Source organism: Bombus pascuorum, chromosome 7 (genome assembly GCF_905332965.1).
Source record: "Bombus pascuorum chromosome 7, iyBomPasc1.1, whole genome shotgun sequence".
Lineage (NCBI taxonomy): Eukaryota > Metazoa > Arthropoda > Insecta > Hymenoptera > Apidae > Bombus > Bombus pascuorum.
The window spans coordinates 10,629,057-10,644,910 of record NC_083494.1 but is presented as its reverse complement, the minus strand read 5'-3'; the positions used below and the strand labels follow the sequence as shown (position 1 = coordinate 10,644,910).

The 15,854-nt window shown below is 38.8% G+C and overlaps 2 protein-coding genes across 5 annotated transcripts in view; both read right to left on the bottom strand.

Annotated features, from left to right (window-relative positions):
- Positions 1-15,854, bottom strand: part of LOC132909357 (bifunctional heparan sulfate N-deacetylase/N-sulfotransferase) — a 258,711-nt gene that overhangs the window by 54,158 nt on the left and 188,699 nt on the right. For all 4 annotated transcript variants that reach the window (XM_060964145.1, XM_060964146.1, XM_060964147.1 and 1 more), the window contains one exon: positions 2,477-2,674. In XM_060964145.1, the coding sequence (XP_060820128.1) occupies positions 2,477-2,674 (198 nt within the window). The remainder of the gene's footprint in view (positions 1-2,476; positions 2,675-15,854) is intronic.
- Positions 1-15,854, bottom strand: part of LOC132909360 (endoribonuclease CG2145-like) — a 290,224-nt gene that overhangs the window by 182,724 nt on the left and 91,646 nt on the right. The window lies entirely within an intron of this gene.

Here is a 15,854-nt window from a genome sequence, read left to right as displayed (position 1 = left end):
TGACAGGCAGACGACAGTGTGCAACGCACACACGAAACACACACGAAGTGAACGTGTCTCTCTCGTGCCATCCGACTTACACATCCCTTTGTCACACCATCCGTTCGCGTTACACCACCGATCCGTCCCGCTCGAACACACTATTCTACATGTGCATACATACACAGAGACCACGCAACTTCCCATGCTCCCTGTCATACTCTCTGCCCCCGTCACTTTATCCACCTATGACGCTTCATCCAGCTCTACGCAGGGGTGGCTCTGTATCGTTAGCCCTATCTGTCTCTATTTGTTATTTTGACAGAGTTTCGGCGTTCTTTTAATATTATATAATTTTCTGTACTTTAGGGGCCACGAGAATATTAAAAACGGAGATCTTGCGAGTGGTTTCGTTATATTTTAGTATTCTTTCGCGTCTTTTGGATTGAATTTAGAGAATTACGTTCTTTATTACTTGGTAGAATCATCGAGTCGTAACCGTTAATGATGCATAGAAGGATAGAGTGCTTGAGAAAAGCGTATGACCAGCTAATGTTTTAGGGTAATTCAATTGGATGAGCATAACTTAGGAAATCGCGTACTTATAATACATAGTGAAGTATAATGGAATATTTACATAGGTTGAGATTAGGGTGTTCATAGTAGTCTGAGACTTCTAATAAGGACGATCGAATATCTTCTGGAAATATTATCAGGTATATTTATTTTAATAAATATACATTAGATACGTATTTCGTTTTAATACGTTTCCTAATAAAAAAATTGCTAAATAATCCATCTACGGTATTCGTGTAGCGAACTGGTCGTGTTCATGGTAATTTCTCGATGTCATCGAGGCTTGGCTTGCCATCATGTTGCATTAGCCGGCCGTTATTGCACGATTATCCAAGAATCTGGTGAACTGGTTCTGGCTCAAGGCCTCTGTTAACTCGGTTCGTATTAAGGGCTTTCATGGCGTTAAATTCACCCCTTGCTGCACCTTCTCTGTAATTTTTTTCCGAACCACCGCGAATGGTTGATAGAGGTCGACTTTTAGGGGGTAGTTTCTTTTATTTTTAGTTTCTTCCAATAGAAATTATCCAGATTTTTTGGATTCGGAAGCTTTGTTTGTATTGTAAAAGAGACGATTCTATCAATAATAAATTCTGCTACGCCCATTAGGTTATTTCCGATGAAAACTCGTTTTTCTTCTTAAAAAATTTCTTACCGGAGGAAATAATTTAGTTCTTGTTAGTATGATAACTACCTATATAGTATCAGTATATATATATATGTACCGATTTCTCGTTTCAATTTTATTCTAAAAATAAATTCAATTTTATAGCTTGTGATGAAATTGATCGCGTCAGCTATCGTATAATGCGTAGTAATAACGTGCTTTCATATAACGTATTATTGCTCCACGTAATTACATCCACAACTAATTCTCAAAATGACCAGATAAATAAATATAAAAATTAAAGTACAACCTTGCTGTCGTTTAAAGTTGCCGCTAGTACGAAGGAGTTTAAATAATGGCAAGACAACACGCGAACAGGCTGCAGAACATCTTAAACGCGAATTAAATCGAGTTAAGATCAAGGATCTTTAAGCACGCGGCTACTTAGCGTGCCATTTTGTCTCGATTAACTAGAACGAGTTTAACCAGGCTCGTTAACAGTAAAATTCCCTACTTTTCTCATTCTCTTGATACAAACTGTACCCTGTTTGTCGCAAGCTCGCAATCCTCCATAATAGTCACATAATGTACTCGCGAACGATAAATACGTGCGCGAGTGTCTTTAATTATCACAGAGAAAGGAAAGGTAAAAAACGAAAAAAAAAGAAAAAGGAAAAAGAAAATAATGGAGATCACCATCAGACAGATAACGAAGTCTATTAGGATACGAACAATATCCTTTCTACTGAAACATGGGGGAAAAATTCCCTCGTTTCTCGTGCGAAACGCTAACGAGATAAAGTTTTCCCAACCGCGACGAAGCGTCTGCGATCCTTTACTCGGATGGAAAACAAGCGTATCTCACTCGGCATATCAATGAATTTTGCTAGTAAAAACTTCGACCACGACAACTAGGGAAACTGTCTATCGGAAAATATCGTTCGGTCTCAATGGAGTTACTCCATATTCCCCTTGTTTCCCTGATATTTTCTTGTTAATCAAAAAGTATCGATGTTATAGAAGCTCCGATTGCATGCAAAACTGAAATACGTTTCAAATGGCTAAGAATCATAGCGGTGTAAATCAATCTATAGCTAGCTTTTATAAAATAGACATTCTTCTACATTTATTATCACAAAGAATCAATTATATCTTGTACCATGACAGAGACTATAGTTAGAACTCGATCAATTTCGAAATTGTTGAAAGTCGAACTAGCCGAGTGAATTTAAACTCTCAATATCTTTACGTACGCCGCTGTGATCTTCAATCTACCAGATTTTCAGATGTTTGAGACGAAAGATTCGTCGTACTCACTTGATTCGATTGGAGACGAGTAGTTCAGCTATGTTCTTGCCTAGCATGGAATATAGCGTTTCTACGAAGACCAAAACTTTTGGATCCGTCCTCAAACGAGCCTCGCTACGATGATCCGGCGCCGAGGGCAATCTCGTTGCGCCTCTCAACGTCGAACACCTGATTGCCGGCTCTGGTCTAGTATCTCGACGAATCAGACTGAAACAAGATAGAAAATTTTCAGTTACAGTTGATCAGTGTGAGATCTTCCGTGGCTAGACATGTTCAGAATAATGGATATTAACTTACTCGTTGTTAAAAATTAATATAGGGGGTTAATAACTTAGTTTGCCTGCAATATCTGGACCATCAACATACAGGGTGTAACAGGGGTTAATCAATCATCAAAAAACAATGAAAAAGTTTGTAGAAACATATGCTCCATCTGTCTTCGTTTACGAGATCTAACGAATTTTCTGTTTTGATTTTGCGGAAGATGTTCAGAGTGACCACCTTGCATTTCGAGGCAAATCTGATGTTTCCCGAATTTGTTGAGAAGACTCAGGTCCGAACCTTAGTATTTCAACATTTTCAATATGTGACAGATGGAATGTATGTTTATAGGAATCTTTTTCACTGTTTTTAAATTCTACAATCAGCTCGCAAGTTCGACGAAATCCTTGATAACATTACAATAATATATAAATTTATAAAATAAAGAGTACACTAAAATATAATATAATACGTGTTTCTTATAAATTTATCTCAACAATGGAGCCCAGTTGTCTTCTTTTTTCAAAATTCCACTATATTTAGCACGAACGCCTCGTTATCGAGCGTTCCGCTCGAGGAACGAGCCATTTTTTCTTCGCGTAACGAGGATAAAGAAGACCAGTGGACGAGATAATGTCGTCGTGTTAGTTGTGTCGCACAAAAGCGGCCGGATTGCTCCACTTGGCATGAATCGCGCGGCATTTTTACGATTACCGATAATCCGTCTGTGTCTCAAAGAGGCCGACAGAGAAGATTCGTTTCGTGGAGAACGATGAAAGAATTCCTTCATCGGGATCGATCGTTACCGAAGCCTGAGTAACTGGAAGCTTTTGAGAAATGCGCCCTTTTCAGCCTTTCGTCTTCAAAGTACTCCTTTTCACCCTTAATCCAGATTTCATCAATCGCATAGATGGAACCATCCGTTTCTGATATGCTTTAAAAGATCATCGGGATCTTTTTAAATTTTAGTATGTAAATCAGTTCATAATGTTTGGATCTCTTTGAGGGATTAAACTTCCGTCGAGTTGGAAAATTCGTTGAAAACGTAATGGAAAATAGAAAAGACGAGATTGAATCGAAAAATAGTTTACGGCATATAGTAAAAGAAAATTGGATTCATTCAGCGACGAAGAAATTAAAACTATAAAGGATTTTTATCATCGAGGAACGAAATATCTATTGGATTTTATAGACAATTAATTTATTGCAACACATTTAATTCCGTGTAATTAAGATTGGTATTAAAAGGTTCATCACTATAACCGTATATATCGATCAAACAGTACCACGAGATTTAATCCTTTATCCGATATTCTATCATCATCCTCAAATGAGATTAACGTTGATAAATGGATTAAATTCTACTTAACTATGATCAGGATTTTATTTGATTACGAAGACCAAAATTATAGTTGATTGTAGCTTCCCACTTTAATCGAAAATGTAGAAATTAATAGGTACTTGTCCTCGATACGTTACTCGGTATCAACAGTGCGCTAATACAATTCAACAGCGACTAGTAGATAAAACAAAATTTAAAATACTCTAAAATATGGCTGCATAAATCCCAAGTCTCGAGGTGCTACAGAAATATAGTTAAGAATATGAATTTCTGATATCAATGCAAATTCATATGTTCACGAAACACAACTAAAGAAGCGGAACCTAAATAGACTCAACTTCTCGATATTACAACAACAATTTTGTTTCAAATAACTTATATTTACCTGTAACACGCACTCTTTATCTACCATTGTTCCAATGTCCCATAAATATATAAACTTTTGTATCCGAATTACAAATCTTCCATCGATTCGAAGCACTCAATTCCGCCGGAAGTTTCTGCTTATCCACGATACAGCATCCCATACGCCAGAATTATCGCAGAAACATGTTGTTCGCCTCTGGTCAGCCGTTCAGCCAGCGAGGATACACCGTTTTTACATTAATGTCGGTCGTCGATGAAATGAAACGAACGAACGTAACAAATTTTCCGTGCCCAGTCTCGCGACACGAAACACTTTAAATCGCGACGAACGAGTCGAGGACGAAAAGCTCTTCTCTCTCTCTCTTTCTCTGTGTGTTTGTGCGACGCTGTTTCGAGCTTAACGGTGAAACACAGCACGCCTATTTCCGTTCGCAATTTGCCCGACAAAACTCGTCTTGATGTACGTGACCGGTGGCGTAATATCGCGCTGTTTGCCTCGTAATGCCGGAGGTCCGGTTTATCGATCACTCTCGACTCGACTGTGACTTTGTGGCGAAAGGGTCGATGGTCAATGGTTTATCGGACGAAGTCTCGCGCCCGACGACGTGCTAATTCCACCCCGCATAATGCATCGTGCCCTTGCACCCTATAGTTGCGAGAATTAGCATCGGTTAATAGGTGAGGAGAGTCTAAGATGCGAAGGTTCTTGTTAACTCATCGGTAGTGAGTTAGCTCGAGAGACACTTGGTTAAGATGTCGCATACTGAGGATTAAAAATCATAGCAGCGTACTTAGATATTTTGAGAATTGTAATTAATTTTGTGTAACGATAAACGGAGAATATTATTTTAAAGAAAATAGTAGATGGCCGATCTTTACACCAATACAATTCTTGGTTCTTTACTTAATAGAAGAAACAAGGAAGCAACGTAATAAATGTTATAGAATAAGTGCCAAACGGCCGACGATTGTTTCCTTTCATCCTTGTAGGCTAGTTCTACTATCTCTCCATTTTATCTGTTGGTCACATGTAGCAGGATAAGGTTGTTCTATACAAATACGTATTATAAATGTCGTACCTTAAATTTCATCGTAAGTGATACAACTATTAATGTTCCTTTAAAAAGTAGGAAGTATATCTATTTTTGTCCATTTTTATTATACATCTGAGGTGTATTTTATTATGCGTGTTGGTTTATTAAATAGACGAGTGATAAAAGTGTAATAGTTGATGTATATTAAACTCACTTTAAATACAAGTAAACAGATAGTGTACGCAGGTCGTAATCGTCGCTCGCTCAATGCTACTGTTCAACTCTACGCTCTCTATTCGACTGTATGACTCGCTATAATGATTAGCACCACATGAAGGGAGCACGTTCGCCTGTTTGTATCGACCGGTGTATTGTAAAAAGTTCAAATGTAACTGCGGTTGACAAGGCACAACAATATGAGTCTCTCCCGATTCGAATCTTCCGTTGACTCGTGTGCCGCTACACATCTGATAGCAGAAAAGCAAGAAATCTTGATTCAAATACTTGGATTACTTTCAATTTTTAGAATAAGAAGAAATCATATTTGCCAAGAATTACGTGTTGCAATGCAATAATTTATACGCTCCGATTACTTAAAAATTTCAAAATAAAAAAGAAACGAGTCTTTGGCGTCCCGAGTTCCGCGCCATTAGACGGAAACGCGAGAATCGTCCGGACTTCCGAGCGGTCCAGAATGGAATCGAATCGCCACCGGCGAAATCTACATCCATAATCGCCGGTATGAAATTCAAATCGAATCTTTTGTGCGGTACGGCACTCGGCCCCGCAGCCCCGCGAACTTTCCGCACAAGTTTTCCCTTGAAAGGAGAAACGCCGCGGAAAGTATGCGGCGTACACTTCGCGGCCAGCATTCAGGGCGTCGTGAACTTCGAATATTTGAAATACTTGAGGCACTTCTTGCCCGAGAAATTATAGAACGCCCTTCTATGCAACGTCGTTCGATACACGCTTCTATCAGGGGCCACTACTATCATGTAAAAATACGAGTATTAATCCTACGTTGAAGTTCTACCGAATAGTCTCTTTCCATAGCTTTTTAAACGTATAATATGAAATATATTGCCATGAAAATTTGTTCATTTATGAAACATTGATTTTTTTAATATACAGAATTTTTCTTTTCATCTATGAAACAATATTTTACCTCCAATCAGACGTCTTAAGACTGGAATCCTGGAGTGTAGTAATAATCTGATGGAACTGGACCTAACTAAATGTGTTTTAAGATTTCCGCATGGTATAAAAAATACACTTATAAATTATTTGATATTAACTTCAACGTCGTAACTAAAATTAGGAATCTTGGAGTTATTATTGACAATACGCTCACATTACAAATATTGTAACCACTTCATCCAGAATTCTTGGATTCTTGAAACGCAGCTGCACTGACAGAGACTCATGAACTGTAATCCTACGATATAAATCACTCTTCCTTCTTCGTATGAAATATGGCTCATTAATCTGGCAATCTTGTTTAGTCAAACATTGCAGCAAACTTGGAAGAATGCGCTATTAATTTCTACGATATCTATCTTACAAAACTGGTCAACCGTTATAAATAAAAGGCCACGACTACAAACCAATGATAATTGAATTTAACTTTTAGCCACTCGTTATCAGAAGATCTGTCGCAGGTGCAATTTTTCTATACAAAATTTTTAACGATTACGTAAACTGCATTGAGCTCGTGAGGTTCGTCAACTTCCATACACCACCGTGTTTTATCACATCATCAAAGTTTCTTTGTGTGAACACTCTCACTTCCAAATTTGAACACATCAATACCATAAATAGAATACGCGATTAAGCGATAGCATTTACAATTAGGTAGATTTTTGGTTCTCTACTATCCAAGGATTTAGAACTTCAACGCGTAAAGTACTGGATACGTCTATATGTGTTTGTTGTATACCTTTTCACGTTAAAGAGATTTTCCCGTTTATTTGAATAAATTAAATTCAATGAAAAATATTTTATTTCATAAAATTTGGTTTTGAAGTAGTTCGTTCCAGTTTGCATTTGGTAATTTAGATGATAAAGTCGTGGGTGATGCTTATGAAAAATAAGTTAACATAAAGTATCTTTCAACGCCATTTAGCTGTTTTAATAGGCATTGAAAAAATTAAATAATTTTTTCTAACGTTTGAATACTTCAAAACGTTTCGTACGATTGTTTCCGAAACTTGTATAACATCACACTTAGTTGCACATCTGCTACACGTTTTACTACCGCGTCCTTTAATCTTGCTGGTAAGCGTTCTATGTTAAATGCAGAATTACATGAAACTAGACAACTACTACTGTAACATTACACTTGCACCGCGTGTTTCTATGAATAGGTAGCATTACCAAGAAGGTAGCTAAAGTACTCGTACAATCCTCACTAATTTTATCTCAAACAAGCTCTCCAATCCACTAATATTCGAAACTCCGAACGTAAACGTTGGACATTCGTTAAAATCGTCAGTTAAATAATTTATCATTATGTTCTAAAGATTTCAAGCTACAAATGAATATCTTTGCCTTCTGCTCGATTGAATTACCATCGAGTATTAATTACTGCCAAGATATTTTGTAAAATCATACTCCTTCGCTACCAACTCTATTCTTCATTAATCCAAACGAAAATCAGTCTCAAATATATAAGAGAAAAATATTTCGTCAAACACCAGCACGTGACAGCGTGACAAACTCTATGAAAGAAGAGCGGATCGCTTCGATAATTACAACACTGTACGATAGACATCCATAATTCATAATTTCTACACTTTGACATTTTTATCATCCATTAATTCACTAATAAAATTCACCAATATCGTAAATTGAACTTCTAACTAACTAACTCGCATTTATATCCAAGCAAGAATTAAACCCAGACGCAAAAGTATACCACAATCTAAGTGTATGAAAAGCGGTATACGCACAGGAGAATCAATAAGAGAATCCTTAAACCCCATGGCGCCACAAGTTTGATAGACGGCAGCGATGTGACTTAAACTCGATTAAAGAGAAGCAGGTAACCCGTAAAAGCTGGAGACTCAGCTTCATATCCGGAAAGATCCATGCGCGTGGTTCACGTGTAAGCTTTCGAATAGGCCACTAATCTGGTTCGAGAGATACGGAACCTCATCCTATCGTGCATCACGGTGTGGCTGTACCTAGCGAGTAAGCCTATTAGCGTTGCAGGCTTATTAGAGGATGCCATCTGACCTAAATTCCACGTTTCCATCGGCTGGACTTGGTGGATATACTTAATACGAATTTACGATAACCGTATCGCGATCAAGCGGTAGACAAACGCGGGAAATTCGAATTCTCAAAGTATCTTCGATATAGTTTGAACGGAGAAGAATCGTTAAAGCGTATTGGTTGACGCGTTATGATACGAATATTCGTTAAATGGGACACGCGCTCGCTTTTCTGCCGGCGTTCCACCATGGCGGAAGCTCTTTATTATCGTCGATGATCGATCGCTCCTGCTTTCTACCCGTAATTGATATTACCTTGATATTACCTCGAGTCGAGCCGTTTGCTTTCTCCCTTTCGCTGTTCGCTGCCTCCAGCTATTCCTCTTCATGTGCAATTTTTAACGAAGAATTATTTTAAAGAGAGGAAGGACCGAAGTATTCGATAACTAACTGTGTTTGGATATTTCCATGAACGAACTGGCAGGTATTTTCAATCAAATCTTGATCTTTTGTTGTTTAGAAGGCGGAATTCGAAATCTCTGTTGTTTGACAATTGCTGATTTCAATAAATAATAAACTAATGTTAACCTGCTGACGAAAGATCTTTTGGTAGCCACTCTATTACCGTGACAGTGTACCGAATAAAAAAATGCGGCGATATTATACGTAATTTGTGTTTAGTAATGCTCGGTCCAATGAATTTCGAGAAAAAGAATTAGTGGTTTATTATCTTTTCTGATATTAACGAGGAAGAAGAAGAAGCTTGTTTGATAGTAGTACCATAGCATTTATACTGTGACCATTATTCAAGAAGAAGTTTGAAAGTCGCCCGATTATTCTACTCAAAATAAGCAACGAAAAAATACAACGAAACATTACCCACAGCGAACTTCAAACTTTGATCATCACGTGGGAAGAAATTCGAAGAACAACTGACCTTCGAGTGCTGACGGTGAATAGCCATGGTTTCTTGATGAGCATGTACTTACAATGTACGACTGGAATTATTCAATGTGTACGTCGCGGAATTCAACGCTTTAGTTAACAACATCGACCTCTATAGTATGATTACTTAAGGTGGTACATCAACGAAATACCTGCCTCCTGAGTTGCATCAACATCCTTGTAAATCTCCGGTAAGAGTTTCCGCCGGCTTACTCGCGTTTCTCGTTAACTTTGCAGCCCCTTGTCAATAATTACCGAGCGAAGTAACCAGCGAACGGGAAATTTTCTTCTGGTCCGCTCTTCTCTGCCGCGGAACGCGTTCGTGCGTTTCTAATACATTCACCATGCGTCTTTCCGTAGGGTAAGATCGTCCGAAGAACGTATCTACCGATAAATAATACGTCGAGGCCTGTGGATTGGCATATTCGAATGTTTATTCTCTGGACTGTTTTATTTTTATATTTTTACAATTATTTGAAATTATTTGCAATTATTTTTATAAACAGTTTCGCTGGTAGTTTAGTTTTCAGCATTTACTTATTCCAATGTTCTGTGTAGAATATCAGTACGTTGGAATTTGCGATTTTTTCATTTTTTATTTAGCTATTGTAAAAGGGAGTCGTGACTGTAAAAAGCATGGCGAAATATTAAACAACAAAGTATTAATACGAAACACATAACACGTCATAAAAGGGGTAACAATATTTCTGCCTGCGTTCTGACAAACACATGCCAATATTAACCCTCTGTTGGCGAACTGGGTCGTTTATGGCCAAGCGCAATTTCCTTACTGTTTCGGGCTTCCAAAAAATCCAACAAATTCTGGAATGTTTATCAATGTCTCTGCTATATTGTACAACCATCTATTAAAGTGCAATGTTCAACACGTTTTTGGATAAAAATAGAAATTGCTTTCAAAGAAATTCAACAGCGAAATTTCAATAGAGTCCACAGAATTATTCGAATGTCATACGTTATTAACTAGAAGTTTTAATTAAACATCGAACTATTAAAAAAACTACCGTGATTTTCAGGAGGTATAATCGCAGCGTATAATCATCAAGTTAATTATTTGAAAGAAATATTTCCAACAAACGTAGAAATTCTTTCCACGAGAGACTCAAGGGGAAATTCCATCCAGGACGTCGACAACATATTGGAAATACGGTGGGAGCTGATTCAGCACATTAAAATAGGATGAAAAGTTCAAATAAACATTTGTGTTGCAATAGTAGCTTCTCTGCCTTCCGAGAAATTGCTCGACCAGGTCCAGCTTTGATAGAAGCATGTGAATGCATCGCGTAGACAGTCGAACTTGTTCGAACAACTTACACGAATTCGCCTGCAACTTTGATCGTCGCGTTGACGAAGAGTTTCAACATTTCCAACTGACGTTTAATAAACAAGAGATTTTAAAAAACCGTTGATCTAAGCAATGTCTAGGTCGTATCAAAAACAAGGTACGAATTTTTATTTTTGCTTCAGTACATTGAATCAGTTACCTATCGTACTTCTCACAATTCCTCACTTACCCTAAAGTATAGTTCACCAATAGAGGATTAATATTCCAAATATAACCTGGATAAAAATTCAATGCAAACCGCAAAATACATTCCGGTGAAATAAAAGTTTCAAATCGTAGAACTTTGAAAGAAACTACCCCGACTGTATGGAAGCATCATTTTCCTTTGCCACCCGTTTGCCACCCTCTCGAATTCAATCGGGAATTCATGCGCAAACTCAGCCAAACAGAAGCTCCGCCAAATGTATGTATATTCCCCGATTTAATATCACTCCTGGAAGGCGAACGCGCGTAAAATCGACGTGGCTTCGTTTCTATTGATGCGTTTAGAGGCGAGTCAGCCTGTCGAAAACGAGGTGTTTCATCGAGATGGTAAGAGAGCCAAGCCCGGCTCGGTATATAGATTCGTAGAAACGAGAAAACGAAAAAGGAAACGGCGAACGGGGGATTGATATCAGGGCAAACTGGCTGAAGAGTAATTCGATTATCCGCACGAAAAGTACGGAGGCGTTGTTATATGAGGCGGTAACTCGACGCGATCTACGACGCACCCTCGCTCTACGCCACGTTCCAAGCAATACTCGATGTAATTTAATCGGCTGTCGATAGGCGACAATGGCGTCCCTCCGTAATCTAAAATTGCTTCTCGAGGACCGCCTTTATTAGACGTCCTGTTGTTTCCGTGTTCGTCGTTATGGGCATCCTTAACTTTCTCTACCGTGAAACTAATATATTTAATAAGTGAAAAGCTAAGGGATGGGAAGGGCGAGCAGAGTTGTTACATAGTTATATCAGATATTTAGGTTGAACAGCAAATTTCCAGCTTACAAAATGGCTGAAACTAGAACTTTCTAAAAATCATCGTGTATTTTTATATTACATTATGCTTCTTATGACATAGGTATGCACACTGTCTATATATCTTTTAAATATTTTTGTCTTTATTTGTTGCATTGAATTTTACATTCTAATTCTGTCTTTTCTTTCTTCTTTTCCCCTCAACATTCTTACCATTCTCATTCTTAGACCTTCTGAAAACATAAAAATTCGCGAGACCAATTTTAACACGGGTTGCCAGATTCGATAGAATCTTTGTCGAATGTGCATATTTGTCTGAAAATGTATAGTACAGCCTGTTGTTGTTCGAGGTCTGGCGATTTTCTTTGGCTTTCCGCGAAGCAATGTTACAGAAAAAGAAATAGGAGTTGCCAGGTTATTTATAGAGCTTGGAACCGAGCTTCACCGTCGACTATCCGCCTCTCAAATTAATGGAAGACGGCGGTGTTGAGTATGAATTATGTCTAAACTGGAGTTTCTTAAACTGGTTTGCTGAAGTGGCGTACATAAGTGGGTCTACGGAGCTTGATAGAATATGATGGCTGCTGCGGATGGTCGGTAAAACGAGAATGGTTTGCACGTCTGGACTTGACTAATTGCAAGCATCAAAAGGTTTCTCCGGTATTTACCCTGACATTCAAGGAATTTGTGATACGCTTTGCCAACATGTGTGAATCTCAGGCTTCCTACTCTTCGTTGCTTCAATTTATACTTCGGTCAATGCAATATCATTGAATATTTAACCCTTAATCATAACGAATAATTCTAACCTGAGGTTATAAATTGCTATTATAAGGTTCGTTATACGTTATAAGAACGACAATTAGGACAACTAGGGGAGTTTCGTCTAAGATAGGAGAGATTCGTCGCAATAGCAGTTAAGAGTTAAATACTTTAATTCTTACATAAACGGTTATGACACTCAACGAATTAATTCATTAGGAGATGATATATAATCCAGTAACTTGTAGATGGAAAATTGAATACAATATATATTTTTGATTCCTAAATCCAGCTTGAAAAATAAGCTCGTTCAAAATGTTAAACTTTACAAAATATTTCAAAATCATCGAAATCGGCGAGGAGGTAGCCGTTCGACAAGTTTGCCAAAAATTCTTTTTCCAATTTCCTGCGATTTCGCGCGGAAACCGCTGCTATCGTTACGTTTCTCTGTTGATGCTCTATAAAAAATCGAAAAGACACGCTGCTCGTGGTATCCGTCACCTTGCACATTGCATCAAAATCTAGCCGTACTTGTTCCTTTTTTATTATTATAGAGAGCTCTAATGTATCGAACAATTCTACCCTACATTTGCGATACACTGTTTCATAGTGAACATTTTCCCGATACCAAACGTTACGTATCTCTTTCAAAATTCTTTACATTAAACTGAGGTTGACGAACGACGAATCCAGCTTAATTTCGAGCAATTGACGCTGGCTGAAACAGACGGAGTCTGGATTCCACGAGGCTGTTTTAGCTTTGAAACGCACGCAACTACGATGCAAGGGGCCAGCCTCGTTGCACGGTGACGACATTCTCCGCTCAGGTTACACGGGGCAAAACGTTCCGCGCGGAAAGTACCGATTAGGATCCATTAGCATCGTGTCCCGGCCCGAGAAATTCTCGTGGCTCTAACGAGAAAGCATGCACATGGAAAATACGCTTGCCGTGGCCTCACTTCTACGCCACACACGTGTGCATCATTGGATAATTCGAATGATTAATCGTCCACTCCCTATATCCCTTTTCCTGGTTCGTCGTAAATGGTAAACGCGATGATACAGAGCGTGCCGAGGGAATCCTCTTTCGTCAAGAGGATGAGGATCAAAGTGATTATTAAACGTTTAACCATTTATGGGAGATTGAAATGTAGAAGAGCGTAGAGATTCTATGTAATATGCAAAACTATACGAGGTATCGAATGCTAAATGTAAAAAGCTGTAGAGTATAAATAATAAAATTGTATTTCTCAGCAAATTCTATCAAGCACGATCTGCTTCAACTGATTATTATCAGAGCTCGTGTATACGTTTCCTCGGTTTCATACATGTATAACGTTACCAGGATTATTGCGCATAGTTGCAGTAACGCGGAATTGGATTAAACGAGCAAAATTATCGTATTCGCAAAATTTTTAAATGTGTCATAAATAAATTTGAAAAATTCTATATAATAAGCTGTACGATATACCTTTTTAACAACGTATATGCGTATCACGATATATTACAGCTCGAATAACCGTGAAGTAAGTGGAGCATACTGAAAAGCTTGAAACTTTTAATAGTTCATAGTTAGAGAGCAATTTTCATGTACTCGAAAACCGATCAAAATCACTCGAATATCTCAGCTTCAATCGCGCTCAACATCCAATAAATTCTCTATAACCAATAACGAAGGTAAACCAACGAATAAAAGCGAAATAAAACATGCAGCCGAAAATCTCCATATGCGGAACCACGATAATAAGCGTATTCGCAATCCCATCAGGCTTGCGAGCTTCCCAAAGTCGTTTGGCACGGACGTCGATGGACAGCGAGCACAACGGGTACCGCCGTAAAGTCTCTATTTCTCGTTTCTATTCTGCGTTTACTGCGGTTGGTCCGAAACCGTATTATTCCAGTCTCATCGTTGTCCGCGGTTTTTACGAGCGTCCCATACGCGAATTCCCGCTTCTATCAGCCGCATCACATTGGCACGCGTTGTTTTCTGCGTCTGAAAGAGGCCGAGGCGCGCATACGCGCGAGGGTGAACGAACTTCCGCGCAAAGATATACTGTTACCGTCACGAAACGCGATACGCAATTCGTTCGCCTTTAAAACCGCGGCAAGAACGTTTCTGCGATGCTTAACCCCTTGCTCTTGGGAATCGTACTCGTGGAAAAACTGGTAGAAGCGGTTATTTATCGCTGCAAGTTGAATTTTCAGAATGCATCAGGTTAAAGAGATTATTTTTTCATTTTTCTCGCAGATATTGCGTGTTCGTAGTTACAAACCGCTTTATCTCTAATTGGTATTCAAGGTCCTTCGGGAGTAGTTTGGGAGCACTGGCCTTGTAGTAGAGTTTGCAGCCGTGCAGCAATTGTAATGTTTCGAATTTAGGGAACTCGAGGAGTTCCACTTGATGCTAAACTCTGTAAAGTTCTTACGCTTGTGATGCACGAATTTCGAAGTGTCACTTGTTGATTTAATGAGATTGCTGGATACGTGGAAATGAGAGAAGTAATAGTTAATATAATATTCGTGAATAAATGGATGCGCACACCTTACAGCTCGGAGCAAACTCGTAGATTACGGTAAAAATGGTAGTAAAATCGACATGGTAGCATCTATTCTCGATTGAAGGGCGCATAAAACGCGATCGAGGAACGCTTTTAACAAGCATCGTCTTTCGTCCTCCACTCACGAACGGTATCGCCGGCGGAATTACGAAAGTTTTTCCACTCTTCGGATGTAAAAAAGTTTCGCCAACAATGCTCTCCTGGCAAATTACCGGAAGTACCGCGAGCATACCCACCCATCCTCGAATCCACCCGCTGTATCCGTTTTTTCGTTAGACCAGTACTCGTGCTTCTCCCTTCATTCTTTCTCTCTCCTTTTCTTTTTTTTTTTTTTTTTTTTTTTATCTAGTGTCGATAGCTGTTCGACAGAAAACGTACGCCGACTGGTTGCGAGCTTCTAGCTGTAGGATCCTGCAAACGATGGCAACGCACGCGAGTCCACAGCTCAGCGGCGCCAGGTGCGATAAAACCCTGGCTGGACTTCTTTCCAACGACTACAGCGTTCTCTGGATTTCGATGCAGAATGGTGGAATAAATCTGGCGATTTTGCTGCAACTACACGCGATACTCGTAGATCAAAACCTCAT